General features: G+C 38.0%; 1 protein-coding gene across 1 annotated transcript in view; it reads right to left on the minus strand.

Moving 5' to 3' along the window:
* Window positions 1–7,273: 7,273 nt before the first annotated feature.
* Window positions 7,274–16,632, minus strand: part of slc7a14a (solute carrier family 7 member 14a) — a 37,732-nt gene continuing 28,373 nt past the window's right edge. Inside the window, exons 5-8 of the mRNA XM_066662398.1 lie at window positions 15,877–16,023; window positions 15,002–15,210; window positions 13,952–14,832; window positions 7,274–12,616 (exon numbers count right to left, since the gene is read on the minus strand). Coding sequence (XP_066518495.1) covers window positions 12,306–12,616; window positions 13,952–14,832; window positions 15,002–15,210; window positions 15,877–16,023 — 1,548 coding nt within the window. The 3' untranslated portion in view covers window positions 7,274–12,305. The remainder of the gene's footprint in view (window positions 12,617–13,951; window positions 14,833–15,001; window positions 15,211–15,876; window positions 16,024–16,632) is intronic.

Below are 16,632 nucleotides of genomic sequence, written 5' to 3' on the forward strand. Positions count from 1 at the left end.
GTTACAACCCAGAGAGGGGCGTGGTCACCACTCAGAGAGAGGGTGTAGACAGCACTCAGAAAGGGGTGTAGTCATCACTTTGGGCCAAACTCCATGACAGAATCAAACAGCTGAAAAAGAAAAATTCTTAGTGTGAAATCTCACAGAGTTTCTCTCACCTCCTCCTGTCCACAACACTGCCGAAGACTCAGGATCTCTGCAGAAATCTCAATCCCTGTCGGTCAAAGTCAGACACCACTGCTAAATGAGCCTGACTTTCCAGCCCTCAAATGGCTCTGCAGGAGAAACCCTCATCACACTGTGATATATACAGACACAGAAGTCTGTAGTTTATTGAAGTGTGTAAGTGGATTTTTGAGAGACACACACTGCCATTGAGGTGACGTCTTTTTCAGGGAAGCCCATGTTTGTTTCAGCAGGATGGTGCCAGGCCTCATTCTGCGTGTTCTACAATGGTGTGTCTCCTTGTTGACACAGAGTGCGTGAGCAGCCTACATCCAGATCTGTCTTCTGTGGTCATTATGACGAGGAGAATCAGACGACGGTGACCATGTTGAACAGCCAAAGTCTAGTATCAAGAGAGAACCCGACTCAGTCTCCTCAGTTCCCAAACGCTTTCACAGCGTCATTAAAGGAAAGGGGATGGAGCTCAGTGGGAAAATCACCTATGTCACCACTTTTCTGAAGTGAACTGCAGGCATCCGATTCTAAATGTGTTCATATTTACAGAATTACAGTCCAGTTCAGAGACAATACTGAAATCTGTTCTTTGGGCTTTCGTTGTTAAATAAAAATAAAGTGTGTGACTTTTCCAGAAACAGGGATTGTAAACACAGTATGTGTTTAGGCATAGCTATAGGTATTTAAATAAATATATGCAGTAGGCATTTCAGGGAACAATATTTACCAAATATTGTCATAATTATTATTATTGCATATTGTGGATTTGCAGGATTGTTAAAAAAAATTGCCAATCATAAGTTTGGACACATCTACTCTTTCCTTAATTCTCACCTGGACAAAACCTCCGACAGAAAGAAAAAAAAACACTTTAAAGGAGCAATCAGTAATTTTCACCATTAAAAATAGCAAACAACATAATGAAATTTCCTTAAAGTGCAGTTCGCAGAAGACGAGTAATCAAACTGCTGTTGACCCTGAAAAAAAAAAAATCACTTTCATGAATTTGTTCAATACTTTTTGGGAGGCAAAAATGACTGACTGCTACTTTAATTACAAAGATATTGTGCAAATGTTCTGTTAAGCATAAGTGTCTAATACTCCACATTTATGAGACGATAAAAACGGATTTCCAGTAGGTGTGTCCAAACTTCTGCTTTGCAGGTGTAGCACCATAAACCAAACACTGCTGGAGACACACAGGACACATCCTGAAATGATGAACAGTTGGGAATGAGAGGGGGACGTTTTCTTATGAGACTCTCATAAGTGTCCAGGCCTTGAGTTTGTGTTCGTTTCTGATCATCATACAGTCCAGGGTTTGACCATATGACCTCACGAACTGCAAAACCCCACACAGCAAGTGAACCAGTTGTAAATATAGAGAATATCGCTAATATTTCTCATCAGGAGGTTCCTGTAGATATCATACCATTATTAAAAATATTCCTAGTTATGTTTTAACATTTTTCAATAATTTTGTTTAAACATTTACTATTCAAACTTCTTGTTAAAATTTTGCTTTGAAAAATTAAAACTATTTTCAAATAATCATATCAAATAATAACAAAAACAATGAGAGAATTTAAAAGTGTGTTTTGCACAATTATGATAAATTTGTGTTTATTTCAATAAATTAAATCCTAAATTGAAGGGATTGCATTTTTATAAAAGTCTATAAAAAACTAAAAGTAAAAATGCAGAGAAATATCTGAACTAACCCTCAGTGGTGAACAGTGATGTTAGAGCCAAGAATACAACAACAATAAAAATAAGCGGACAAGGAAACGTGGAACAATTGCTCTACAGTGAGGCTTTTTTGTGGCGCCCCCTGTAGGATTCTCATAGTTAGCAGCAAATTAATGGCAATTTACTATAGCATTTTAGCAAATTTATACTGAATTGCATCATACAATCATACAATTATAGTCTAAGGCCTTCAGCTGTATTCTACCGAGTTACAACATTAAAATCAAAAGAAGAATTTAGCATTTTTTTTCCTAATAACAGCTGAAAAATTTGAATTCTGTATGAAAAATATTATCCAAAAACAATTACTAACATATATTACTATTTATTCCACAGCTGTCTTTAGGAATTAAGGTCTAAGTGTTGTTATAATTATTTACAGAAATCAGATGATGAGAAATTAGATATTCTGTGTATATTTGATGTTTCACTGGCTGATATCTTTTTGCAGCGTGTAACAGCATGGTTTGAATCAAATCCATATTGTTCCACTTTGACACAGACCACAATGAGGATGAGACACACACGTATGTTTGTTTGTTAGTGTGTAAATGTGTTTAAATGTGTCTCATACTTTCGCATAACCACGGCAACCCTTCGGTACGTTAGTGTTTCACACAGAAACTCTCCCACGATCAGTTTAAAAACCCAGTCCCAAGCTAAATAAATAAATAAAATATTTGAAATAAAATAACAGCAAGTGAGGCTTTTATCAGATCTGCAATAAATAACTTTTTATATCAACATGATCTCATACACAGTGCAGCAGCAGAACCACAGACTCAACAACAACAAAGAGCTTTCAGATTCTGTTTAAATAAAACACAAAAACACATTCGCACCAAAAGTTACACAGCAGAACAAACAAGAAGCCCATCTCCACGGACCCCACAAAAAAAAAAAAACACCACCAACAAGCCCTGACACTCAGTAAACAACCAGCAGCTCAGTTCTGATTTATTAAAGATATATTCATGAAATACCTCTCAGTTATTTCTCCTATTTATTCTAAAAGATTAATTACGGCCAACATTTGATAATATCATTACAATAGTTTAATATTTTTATAGAACTGGAATGATTATTCAGTCTGGGACATATCAACTAAAATTATAGGCCTTTTTTCATATCTTGGCAAGTGAAAGCATTTTAAATTTGGTTTATATAAAATAAAATAATAATAATAGCTTTATTTAATAATACAATTTTAACAGGTTTCATAGCTCCATCTGTAAGAAAATAAGAAACACACTTAAGGAAATAAAAGAGTAGAAACAACTGAATTATTCTATATAAGCAAAGTAAATTTTAAATGAAAATAAAAATTTACGTCACTGATATTTTCAGATGAGAATTTAGATTTTTCAGTGAAAGTGTCTTAAACTGATGTTTTCTAATATATAGAGATATAAAATAATTCTAATAAACTTATTTACAACATGAGTAATATCTAAAGAAAAAGACCTAAATAATGTTATAGCGCTCTTAAACCCAGAAATACATGATATATCAAATAAATTTAAGATGATTTGACTCGCCAAGACACAGATTGTAATATAGTGTCCATCCAAATGTAAATAAAGTGCCGTAATGATCTAAACAGAGGACATTAAAAGCTCTTTAGCTCTGGTGAGTGTGGTGGTCTATTAAAGACACCTCAGAGATCCTGAAGTTAATAATAAAAACCTGTTTAAAACACTCCCTCACTTTTTCTCACACTCTCCTGAGCTTCTGAAGTTCTGCTTTAGTCTGAAACATCTGTGAAGTTTTCAGAGTGGTGTGGGATTAAAAGCTGTAGTTGTTTTAACGTAGTAACTAAAGCATATTTCACTGTTGGTTATTGTTAGCTTATCACTAACTAGCACTCACATGGAGAGAACAATGTAAAACTAGTGAAACTCTCAAAGTTAAACACTGTTTTTAAGTTTAATTAAAGTTTAATTTAAGTTTGAGTTTTTCTATTTTGACCAATCAACATATCCATGAAGCTGAGATTGGGTTAGGGTTAGAATTATCATTTGCCAGCCCACCTTAAACTATACAGTGGTTAAATGGCACAGCAGTTACCTCCTGGAGTCTGATAAGAAAGAACTTGCTGCTCCATATATTTAGTAAAAACTAAATATATTTTGGAAATTTATGATTATATCTAAAGTATATCAACATACATTTTATCAGAGATAAACAGAAGCATTCCAATTGGCCAAATTAAAATTATTGCACATTTTGTGAATAAAATGGTTGTATAAACAAGTGGTCTCAAATTTAAGATGCTATTAACAGTGGGGCTGAAAGGTTTAATGTGGAGTGGCAGTAGAATGGAGGAACTGTTCTTTAGATAAACTCCACAGTAAATTCCAGCTACAGAAAGATTTCTGTACATTTATTTATCTCCAAAGCCTATGGAAACCTCACTGGTAGCAATCTTTCTTGCTTTATTAAGGAAATATTTGCAAGAAATATTACAACTATGGTTTAATGTGTGACAATTTTCAAATTTTCAGTACATTAAGGTCCACCAAGATAAACTTTCTAATTTTAACAAATAGTGCATAAACTGCTGCTTCTGTTCCATTTAAGGTGGAGTGGAAAATGTGAGGGGCTTTTTTACTGGATGCCATTAACCAAATTAATGAGTTTAGCTTGTACACAGTGTTTCAGATTAGACATATATGACTATAAATACATTCTCAAATATCTGGATTATCTGGTTGATATTAAGAGAATCATTAGATTTGCCTTAGAAATGTAAATGCTGTGCCATGTAAGGTGGAGTGAGAAATCTGAACAGGAAACAGCTTCACGGATCTTTGGGTACTTTGGATGACTACTTCCAGATCTTTCACTATTCTGTATATGACATTCTTTAGCCTGTGGTAAACTAAATAAATGAGAACAGAAAATTAAATATGTGTGTTATTTCATATAAAATTAGCTAAAATAGTTAGTTAAAATGAGCTAAAATATATTTTAAATAACAGAGTTACAAATTTTGAGGCAGACACTGGACCCTCGTTCATCTTTCTGTTAAATCAGAGAGTTGTATTTTGTCAACTTGTGGTTGTTGCACATGCAAATATTTAGCAGCTTTTTCTTTTTTTTTCTTTTTTTTGCTCCAGTTTCGGCTCCACATGCGACACATTCCACCATAAAAAATAAAACTAAAAACACCACAAACCAAGCGTGGCCAAGAAAAAGCTCTGTATGAAAAACTACACAAAGAGTCACTGAGAAATGAGAGGAAATACAGCAGCAGTCTGCAGGGCTTTAAAAACACCACTTCATCACTTTAAACGATACTTCTAGGTGTAAATATTAGTCAAAATCTTGAGTGATATTTCTACAGATAAGAAAAAGCAAAAGATAAACCCTTTAATGCTTTTATTTTGTTTTAGTTGACTTTTAAGTTGTTTGCGGTCTCAACATTCAGCTTATCTTTAATTTACATAATCCTGAATACTAAATACATTTGCATTAATTTATACTTCTTTTGGGAAATTCTAACCTCAATTTCAATCTAAACTTTCCTAGTTTTAATAAGCTTTAATAATGTATAAAGCAGTCCTCTATGCTCAACCCTGTGAATATCAGTTAATCTCTCTTCTGTCTTATTGTTTATTTACTTTTAACAGTCTGTAGACTTTCCCTCAGTGTAACTATTTTAACTGAATACTGTAAATACTCTGTCAACTGACCAAGTATGCAGTAAAAAAAGGTGAATTATGTTGGTTTTCTCTGTAAACAGAATTACTCTATAATTCACTTTCATAATTTATTCTAAATCTCAAGGAAATTCACATAAAGGCTCAACAAAACCTAGTCTTAAGCCTAAAACTTGGCTCTAATTCTTGATGAAGTCCAACATGTGTAATGTTCAGTGGGAGCAGCGCTGATCGAGGGTCAGTTCACATCCATAAAGTTAGAGTAAAGTAGATAAATATGATCCTGGATCGGTTAGGATAACGAGAAACTCCATAATCCCAGGTTTAAATTCTAATCCTAAAGTTTACTTTAACACTCTCTTCGTTTTAATCTTAAATCTAAATCTAATTTACGTAATCCATATATTAACCATAACTCTGTTGACTATTAATTGGGTTTTATCAATTTTTATCACTCATGATCAAATATTAAATTATATAATATATAATATAGAAATATATAATAATCTCTTAAATAATCCGAAGTTTAAAAATCTCAAAACAATCTAGAGATTAATAATCTGGAGTATATTTATCTGGATTTTTATAATCTAGAGTTTAATAATCTGGAGTTTAATTAACTGGAGTTTAATAACCTGGAGTTTAATAATCTGGAGTTTAGGGGGTAAAAGATTGAGTCAGATCATGATTGAGAAGGACCATGGCAAGACAGGTTTCTGTTTCTCTTTTCTAGTGTTGGCCTCCTGTCTTCGAGGTGTATTCTGATATTTAGAGAAATAAATTAATCAAATTTTGACAGTTTTCTCCCTTTATACTAAACATATCCTGGACATGTCTGTTCCACATATTAAACATGGTGGCCCCCAAATGTTGGCAACCAGCTCTAAGTAAAATAAACTGGTTCATTCAGGGACAACAATTTGATTCTTCATCTGATATGAGATAAACTTAATTTTAAAAATGTAAAATAATACATACATTTTATTTGTAACATTGCTACTTTTTGGTGGTTAAAACTTTATTTGCTGCACTTTTAAAGACAAGATTTTTGACAATAAACACATCTCAGTTGATTTATATTTTGAGAAATTAGGGAAATAAAGTCAATTTAATTGTTCCATTAAAATTATATTTTGGGTTGTTTTTGATGGTTTTTGGCTTGAAATGACTCTCAGAACTTACATTCTTTATATATTTTGGTTCAGGATTTCCTCCTACAATGCCCACATTTATCTTTTCTCTTCCTCTTTCTCCCTCTCTTTTTTCTCTGTCAGGAAACTGTTCTGTCGTTCACATGCAACGTACAGAGCTGCCTGCTTGCGAAGATGGAGTGAAGACTAAAGAGTGAGAGAAAGATGGAAATGATAATGGATTTACTAACAGACTTTAAACATGAAGTAAATTAAGTGGTAACTGTTTATTTTAACGTCTGCTTCTTCATAATCAATTATTATTTACAAGTGTTTGATAACCTTTCAGTAAAGCATCACTGTCTGAACACATCTGTGTTACAGGGTTAAAAACATTTTAGATTGCAGCCAAAGGTGAACCGTTTCGTTTGCTCCATTTCTGTGAAATTGTCACAAAAATTAAACTGTAACTGTTAAATATTTTCCAAAATAGATAAATTATCAAAATGAATTAAACAAGTTTGTTGTTTTTAATGTAGATTAATTACCAGCTTCTAACTGAACTTTAGTGATGTTATCCACTACACAATCTCCACAAATCAAAAGTGGGTAAAGTCCAGTGATGGATAGAGGGCAAACACCATTTAAGTTTATGATTAATATTTTCATATAAATTTTAGTTTTTTTTACATTACATTACAACTTACATTTTTTAATTTTAGGGTAAAATAATGTTACTTTCTACAATGAATCAACTGCATTTCATTTCTAAACCAATCAGCTGCCACTAGATTAGGACTTGTATATTTCTTTAACTGTTTCGAGAAATAAACATCAGCCATTTACAGAGTGAACGGTGACATTGGGTCCAACACAGAGCCCCGGCGTTACACCCATCTACATTTAAATGTATTTCTCCTGTCACATTTAATTGAAAATTATGTTTTTGACCTGGATATGGAACGTTAAATAAATCACATCATATAAAACAGTTCCTCATCATCATTTCTCTTATGAGAGTTATAAACTCCACACTAAGCTATTGATAATTATTTAATAACACTGTTAAACAGTGATCTGTCAGTCCTGGTGAAACCAGTTTAATACATTTATACAAACATGTTTTTGTAAACAACTTTAAATTAATTATGATTTAACTCCACAAACACCCCAAACAGTGTTACTGACACAGTTTTACTCCGTGTGTGTATTAATGTTATTGACACACAGAACGCTTGTTCAGAATGCTTTGATGATTCACTCGGTCGTTATTAACTGATTGCCTGTGAAGAAGGTGACGTTAAAATAAAGCAACCAACAAAAACCTTTACCAAAAACACAAGTCATGCTGTTGTCATTTCACAGAGAGTTTTACAGACGGAGAGAAGGACAGACGACAGGAAAAAAGACGAGTGTGAGAAGGTGACGGTCAGAGATAAAGCACACACTGACAGATGAAGGCACTATCGCAAGCAAACGTCGAAACACTAGCAGTGGCACCTCTTGGGCTAGAGGGTCAGGACCTGGAGTCGATATGAGGATGAGGAGGATGAGGAGGTTTAAATGATGTTTTGATGTTTACAATTCATTTTCAGTTTTTGTGTTGAGAAAAAAAAAACAGTCAGCAGCTCAAAATCAGCATCTCAGCTCAGGGTAGAGCATAGTTTTACATTTTATGGCTACAACTTTAGTTGTTATATTTTGCAGTCAGCCTCATGCCCATATAAGGAGTTCTGGCTCTAAGCTGGACTTAACTGTGAGTAAAATGAACTAGAAACAAGACACAAACAAACCAGAGTCGTTTCTGTTCTGTTTGTTTCTCAAATGAACTCCATGCTCTCAATTAGCAGTGTTAGCTTGTTGTATGTAGCATTTAGCATTACTGATATAGAGCTCCATAATGAGCAGAACCCGGGGCATGAGGCCGACTACAGCGCTCTGTAGAGAAATCAGCCTTCCCCTCCAAACGTAGCTGATAAGTCAGAAGGTTAATGTAGCTAACTGGTAATGAAAGCTAACCTACAATAATTAGCCTGACCCTAATAACACAGCACAGCTAAATTAAAGCTTAGCTTTGAGTGTTCCAGCTGTGGGACAGGGTTTAAACCCCTACATTTGCAGTTCCACTCTGAGAGTTTAGAACTGAAATATACAATTAATTATTAAAAATATCAAAATAAGTACACTTAAAAACAAGGGTTCTACCAGGTCCTGTATAGAACCATGAACACTCGAAGAAACTTTTACATGATTATAGGGTTCTGCATCATGAAGGTGTTCTTCAGATTGATGGAGAATGTGCTGTAGATGGTTCTATACAGCACCTTTTAGAAAAGGGTTATTATGACACTAAAAGTAGTTCCTCTATTGAAACAAGCATGACATCATAACAACAGATGAACCAGATATTTGGTGCCGTATAGAATGCTTTTCTAAATAGTGCTATAGTATTGAACCATCCACAGCACATTCTCCATTAATCTGAAGAACCCTTTCATGATGCAGAGGATGAAGAACCATTTAATCATACAAAAGGTTCTTCCTGTGTTCAGGGTTTTATACAGAATTCTATTTTTACTAAAGAACTCTGGTAGAACCCTCGTTTATCGGCAGGATTAAATCCAGTGCAATGGCATTTTAAAGAATTACTATTAATATTACTTTATAGAAATGCCTAAAATGTCTTTTAAAACCTCCCATTAGCTACATTAATCTTGTATCTCCTGTGCTTTAACGCAAAACTATTTTTGCTCCAGAGCCCTGCCCCATCCTCCAGAACTTACATAGTGCTGTTTCTGCAGTGCTTAGCCTGGAGTAGGAACATCAGAGGCTCTGTTTTCCTGATTACACTTCAGTGGAGCATCACAATGACTTTAAAGCTGTAAAAACACAACCTAGTGTTGCTTTAAATTAAGGATGTAGGGCAACTCTGTGTGTTCAGAATTAAAAACTTTGGTCTACTGTTCGTGAAACTTCCACATGAAGCAAAGTATAGCCCCTGTGATAATCATAACCAATGCAGAAATCATAGGAATAGGAATGGAGATATGTTTTTTCCTCCGGACAATGTCGGCATGCTGGCAAATCACCCACATTCAGCAGGAGGGAGGGAGGGAGGGACTATTTGTTTTGGGTTTTCCATAGAACTGTGGCTGTTAAAGTGAGAGTAAACGGAAACAGTCCTAGATGAAGTGTACAGTAATAGTCTGGACACTGCTGTGGACCTGATGATAACTGGAAAAACCTGTCACCTCCGGCTTCCTGTAGGAAAACTGTGGCACTGTGATAGTTAACAAAGAACTGGACCATTACATTCCACCGCAGTAACACTGTCTCTTAACAGTGCATCCAGAAACAAGTATATAATGCAATCATACAGCATTTAACATCTTACAACCAGGATTTATAACAGTCAGCTAGGTGAAATGAGACTGCAGCAAATGTAGAATTATAAAAGAATCGGCTCCTCCAGGACTGAGCAGTCCAACTTATATCCTAACTTTTGGGCAAAGCTGAAATCTGTTCCACCTTAAATGTCACAGAGTACCACCTTAAAATTAGACTATACTTGTAAATGTTTATAAATGGTTTAAAATCTATTTATTAAATGGTTATTAAATAGGTTGTAAACACCTTAAAGGGCATTAATAATCATCTTTAACACAGAGAGAGAAAGGGCAACAGTGAGCTTTCAGAACTGCTCTTAAAAATAAAAGTAATACAACAGGGTTCTCTGAATGAGGCCATAGAAGAACCACGTTTGGTTCCATAAAGATCCGTGTTTGTTTAGAGGTGTATGAGTGTGAAGAATCATTGAAAGTTTAAAAAATCCATCACTTGATCTTAAGGTTCTTCACCCATCTATGGCATCACTCAAAGAACCCTTTGTAGAACCTTTATTTTTAAGAGTGTGCTGTAAATGTCAATGCAAAGAAAAAAACAGCCAGAGGATGTGAATTTAGTTGTCAAAGTCTAAAAAGACGTTCTGTCAGAAATTAATTGAGTAAACTCTGTGGTTAAAGGGTTAAACTCATTAACAAATATGTGCTGGGGCTGACGGGGTTAATGTGACTGATGAAGACACAGTGAGGTCAGAATTCAGTGAGATCTGAGGTTTAACTGTAGATGGATGAAGGTTCACTATTTGGCAAACAGCAAGTCTGTGTTAATCTTTCTGTTTCTGTGTTACAACTAATTATTAATGACTTTTAATGTATTTATAATCTGATGAATAACTATTAATAAACATATTTTACACCATGTATAAACTTTATGTGTAGTCGACACCGCTGAAATAAATTCAATAATAATATAATATTTAACATGTTTTTAATGCTGTATGAAAGCAGTATAACATGTCTCCAGTCTGTTTATAGGCTGGGTGTGTGTGGAAAGTGTTTCTACTCTCAGCATGCGGTGATGTGGCAAATGCTGTGACAAGAGAGAACCCAGAGAGTCCAGCTGAGAGTCTGTTGCAGAAAAAGTAGAATTTAAAAGGGGAGAAGGGAAAGGAACAGCTCAGGATCAACACTGGTTCAGAAAAGTGTAAAGAATTAAAAGAAAGATCAATGGCGCTTCCGCTGAAGTGTGATAAATTGACGCCTGGTCGGAGTGAAAGATTTTCGCTCTGAGGCGTTATAAAAATATTATCAAATTATTTACATTCCTATTTTTAGACATTTTTACTAGATTTAGATCAATTTATGCAAAGAAATGTCTGATGACACAGATTCAATTAAAGGTGCAGTCAATCATTTCTTACACTGACTATTCTCTACATACTGAATCAACAGTTACACTGACACCTAGAGGCCTGGATGTGTCAAAGATTCTGTACTAAGCCCCCACCAGTGTGAACCCAGTGTTCAGTCTCATCAGCATGTTTTTTATTCATTAGTCCCAGAAAAATGGATTCAGACACCGAATAAGCTAATCCCATCAACTCAGGGGCATGGCTTTCCAGATGCAAGTGAGGGTTGGTGGACAAGGTGTGGGACTAATTGCATATTCATAGATTGATGTTACAGCTCAGACACTTTTAAAGAATTTGAAGACTTTTCTGTTATTCTGGAAATAACTTCTGCACTTGTAACTCTGAGCAGAGAGGAGTTTTAGGGATTAATTAATGAACAGAGGGGGACTTTAAACATGGCCTCCATGTTGGGGATCCACTCTATGGGAGCATGAACTGGTTCATTCAGGGAAAATGAGGTGAACTTTGTCAGAAATTATCAATAATCACTTTACTAACATTGTTATTGTTATGGTTAATTGTGTTTGCGGTGATTTTTAAAATGACAGACTGCACCTTTAATGTAGCCGAATGTAGTTGTTGGCAAGGACCAGACCTTCTCTCAGAAACGGACTGCACCTTTAAGGGTATTTGTGTCTAATGAAAAGGAACGAATCCTGTGCTGTCCTGGATGCTGAGTGAGATTTGGACCAGACCGAAGCTGATCGGACTCGTGGTGAGTAAACAGAGGTGATGATAAAACGAACGGAGCAGAGGCTTGGCTGCAGAGGGGGAAGGATCTAGCCCAAGGGTTGTATCTTGATTTAAATTCCCATGTTAATTTTAACGCTGTTACTCCAGAGGATCGTCCACATCGTCGTCCACCGCGAAAGCCTCGAAGCCTGGGTCCGGCTCAGTTCTGGGGCGTTTGGTTCTGGTTCTACTGTGGTTTCTGTGGTTCTCTGGCGGAACATCAGTGGGTTCTCCATTCTCTTGTGGCTTGGGGGGGCCGGGAGGTTTCCAGGCCCCACCCCCAGAGGGGTAAATGTCGTGGTCCACTCCCAGATCGTAGCGCTGGTAGGTGCTGGCGTGGACCTCCTCCTCCAAAGCAGTGATCTCCAGAGTACTGTTCCACATCCCATAACCAAAGTAGATCAGCACTCCTACACACACACACACACACACACACACGTTCACATATAAATATACACACAAACACTATACACAAAGGACACACTTGTCCTTTCAAAAACTAGAAATCTGCACCAGACGTGAGAACAGCGTGGACAGAGCGAGAGGAACGTGAGAGTGAGGACAGTGTGGACAGAGCAAGAGGGACATAAAAGTAAGGACAGCATGGACAGAGTGAGAGGGATGTGAGAGTGAGGGCAGCATGGACAGAGCAAGAGAGACATGAGTGTGAGGACAGTGTGGACAGTGCAAGAGGGACGTGAGAGTGAGGACAGCATGGAGTAATTGTAATTGTAATGATACAAGAGATAGCTCCATCCCCTGTAGCGTGATTGGCTGAGAGGTGTTGTAGAATAAAGGCTCTCTGACTGAAGGTGTTTTGGTATTACTCCGCCACATACACACATAACAACAACACCAGCACTTACAGAACAGCAGGAGGCACCAGACAGCCGTTTTCCACCCACGTGTAACTGGTTTCATTAAAAGGACTGTGATACAATGGAAGAAGGTTCATTTTTTAACGCTAATTCATAGTTTTTACCAAATTTGACCATAATGTCATTCTATTATTCACTGGTTTTATAGAGTCTAGTGATATGTTAGCAGTTTTATTTGGAGATGTAAAGGCAGCGTCACTACAGTTCAGAACATAGATTACTTTTTATCATTAATTCATTAATTCATTCATTCATTCATTTTCTGTAACCCTTATCCAGTTCAGGGTCCGGAGCTGCCCGGAATCACTGGGTGCAAGGCAGGAACACACCCTGGAGGGGGCACGCACTCACACATTCACTCACACCTATAGACAATTTTGAGTCACCAATCCAACTACGAACGTGTGTTTTTGGACCGTGGGAGGAAATCGGAGTGGGGTCACCCGGAGCGGGCTCGAACCCACAACACCAAGACCTTGGAGCTTTGTGACAGAGACAATAACTGTAGCACAACCGTGAGGCCCAAATTGATACACTGCTAAAAATGTAATTCCACTGTGTGGCTCTTACATTGATTCGTATATCTTACCTTTAATATATATTATTAAAAGCTTGAGTTTGAAGAAGGGACAGGATCATTAAACATGATTAATTGTGTCATTAATTAGTTAAATTATTTTACTCAATCAACAGCACTTAACCCCTAACAATAAACGGCTATAATGCACTGTGTATAATCATAATCATACAATCAAGGCTCATGCTGTAATGAGAGAGATGTCTACGTCAGTTACCAGTCACAAACAGAAATACCCCTCAGGGCCATTTCCACTCCATTAAAGTAAAACATAATGGAGCCCTGCTCACCCACGAAGCACCAGACAGCGAAGCGTATCCAGGTGATGCTGGAGAGTTTGAGCATGAGGTAGACATTGACGAGCATGGCGGCAGCAGGGACGAAGGGGACACATGGCGCCATGTACGGCAGGCGCTTGGGGTTCTCTGGCTGCTGCAGGATGATGAAGATGAGCAGAGCAATCACCAGGACCAGCGACACCAACAACAGAACAGCCCACCAGCTCCCCTCCACAATGGAGCCTGCGCCAAAAATCACCAGGGAGCAGAAGCCGAACACGAGGACGAAGAGGAGCAGGACGCAGCGAGTCACGGTTCGACCAGTAGAGGGTGTGGGCCGGTCCATCTTCCCCGGCAAGCCCAGCCGGATTCGCATGGTGTAGTAGCGAGGGCCCATCAGCTTCTTGAGCTTCTGGAGGTAGACGCTCTCCGTCTCGTCTGACTCGATTCCCGAGGACATGTCCACGGTCCCGTAGTTGGGGTGGCTGGACGTATACCCAGATTTATCTGACTTCCCGATCAGCATCTCGTTGTCACCCAGAGACGGCAGGTTCTTGGCACCGCAGGTGTTGGTGGTGGATCCTCCATACTCATCCCCATCACTCAGAGGGGACCCGACGTCCCTCTCGCACTCTGCCAGGATGCCCTCACCCTTCCGCCTGGCGTTCTCCTCTGACAGGAAGTTGACAAAGCCATGGATCTCACTCTCGGGTTGGTAGCGCAGCAGTAGGACGCAGACAGACACCAGTGTGTATGCCAGCAGCGTGCCAATGGACATCATCTCGATCAGGTCTCGCAGACTCACCAGCAGAGCCAGCAGAGCGGCCAAGAAACCGGAAACCACGCATGCCACAACAGGGGTCTCTGTATAGGGGCTCACGTGTGCCAGGAACCTGGAGGACAACACAAACATGTCATAAACATCTCAGAAAGAAGTTAATTCTACATCTATCCCAGGCTGGATAAAAGGACAATAGGTATGTTTTCAGATAAAATATAGAAGGGCTAATTAATCAGTCGTCTAATGATGAAAATGACTGATAAATCCTTTAAGGCATTTACCTAAAGAGTAGCCCGTCCCCTGCCATGGCATAGATGACCCGGGGCATGGGGAAGAGTGACCCCAGGAGGCTGACTGTCAGCCCCGCAATGGAGCCGATGGCCACAATGTATTTAGCCGCCTGGAAACCGTGCAGCGAGAACATCTCCATCAGAGGAGCGTCAGCGTCGATATCTGTGTACGGCACCATCAGAGTCAGGATTACACTCACCTACAGAGGGGGGAAAGAAGGGTGGGGAGGTGGAGAATATAGAAATAAAATGAGTTTTTGACAGCCAGGACAAAACAAATGTCAGAAGTGGTGTGGGTGTGTGGGTTTTGTTGGGGGGGGGGGGGGGGTTCTAAAAAAGTGGCCAGGGGTTGCTGTATCCTGAGCTGAGTTTGTAACACGTGGTTGCCATGGCGTATGAAGCCCGTGATGATGTCGCAAAGTAAAGGGAAACAGACAGCATCAACCTTTAAACCCAGAAGGAAGTAACACACTACCTTAAATCTTCCAAAACAGACTAGTCCAGTCTGCGGAACAGCCTGTACACTTAAAAGGCTCAAGACTAGTCTGTACATTGCTGTAAGCATTTGATGGCAGCCATGGTAACATTACTGGTGTTGGATGATTAGTTGTAGATCCTCTCAAAATGTACTGTAGGTAGCTCCAATGCTCCAGAATACACACAGCTCAGTGCTGGAGGTGATTTAAACCCTCCTGGCAGACTCTTGCCATTGAGTGCAGTGAACCGGTTCCCATTTATGTTCAGGCTTTAAAGCAGGTTATTAATTGTGTCAGGAGTGAGGGAACCTTCAAGTAGCTAAGCTCACTGATTAGGCATAGTTTTGCCCTGTGTGTGTGTGTGTGTGTGTGTGTGTGTGTAAGACTCACAGAGACATAGGCTGTCAGGCAGGTGACGAGTGACGCTGTGATGGCGTAGGGTATGGATGTATTTGGACTTTTGGCCTCCTCTCCAGTGGTGGCGATAATATCAAACCCAATAAAGGCATAAAAACAAGTGGCAGCTCCCTGCATCACCTGCAGAAAATAGCAATCTTCATCAGCATCAACATCATTATCATCATAATCATCATCATCCTCAACAGCATCATCATCATCAACCTCAACTTCATCATGCTCATCTTCTATTGTATCAGATGTAGTGGCTGTGTGGTTGATATGGTATTCCAGGTGGTCTCTGGGTTTTTGCTAACTGGTTGCTAAGGTATATTTTGTGGTTGCTATGGTGTTCCAGGTGGTGTCTAAGGTATTTTTATCTGTATGCTGTAATGTCCCTGGTGGTCTCTATAGTACACAGTTAAAAACTATGGTTCTACAAAGGTTCTTTAGTAGGCATACATAAATAATCTTTTTTTCCAAATGAGTATGAGTACAAGTATGTGTATTATTGCCGATACAGACCCTTACTTAGAATTAAGTAATCAGGAGCATAATAGTGTAGTTATTAATTATTAATTAGTTATTAACTATAAACCGGATTCCAAAAAAGTTGGGACACTTAACAATTGTGAATAAAAACTGAATGCAATGATGTGGAGATGGCAAATGTCAATATTTTATTCGTAATAGAAGATAGATGAAAGATCAAAAGTTTAATCTGAATAAATGTAACATTTTAAAGGAAAA

This window comes from Hoplias malabaricus, chromosome 1 (assembly GCF_029633855.1).
Source record: "Hoplias malabaricus isolate fHopMal1 chromosome 1, fHopMal1.hap1, whole genome shotgun sequence".
Taxonomy (NCBI): domain Eukaryota; kingdom Metazoa; phylum Chordata; class Actinopteri; order Characiformes; family Erythrinidae; genus Hoplias; species Hoplias malabaricus.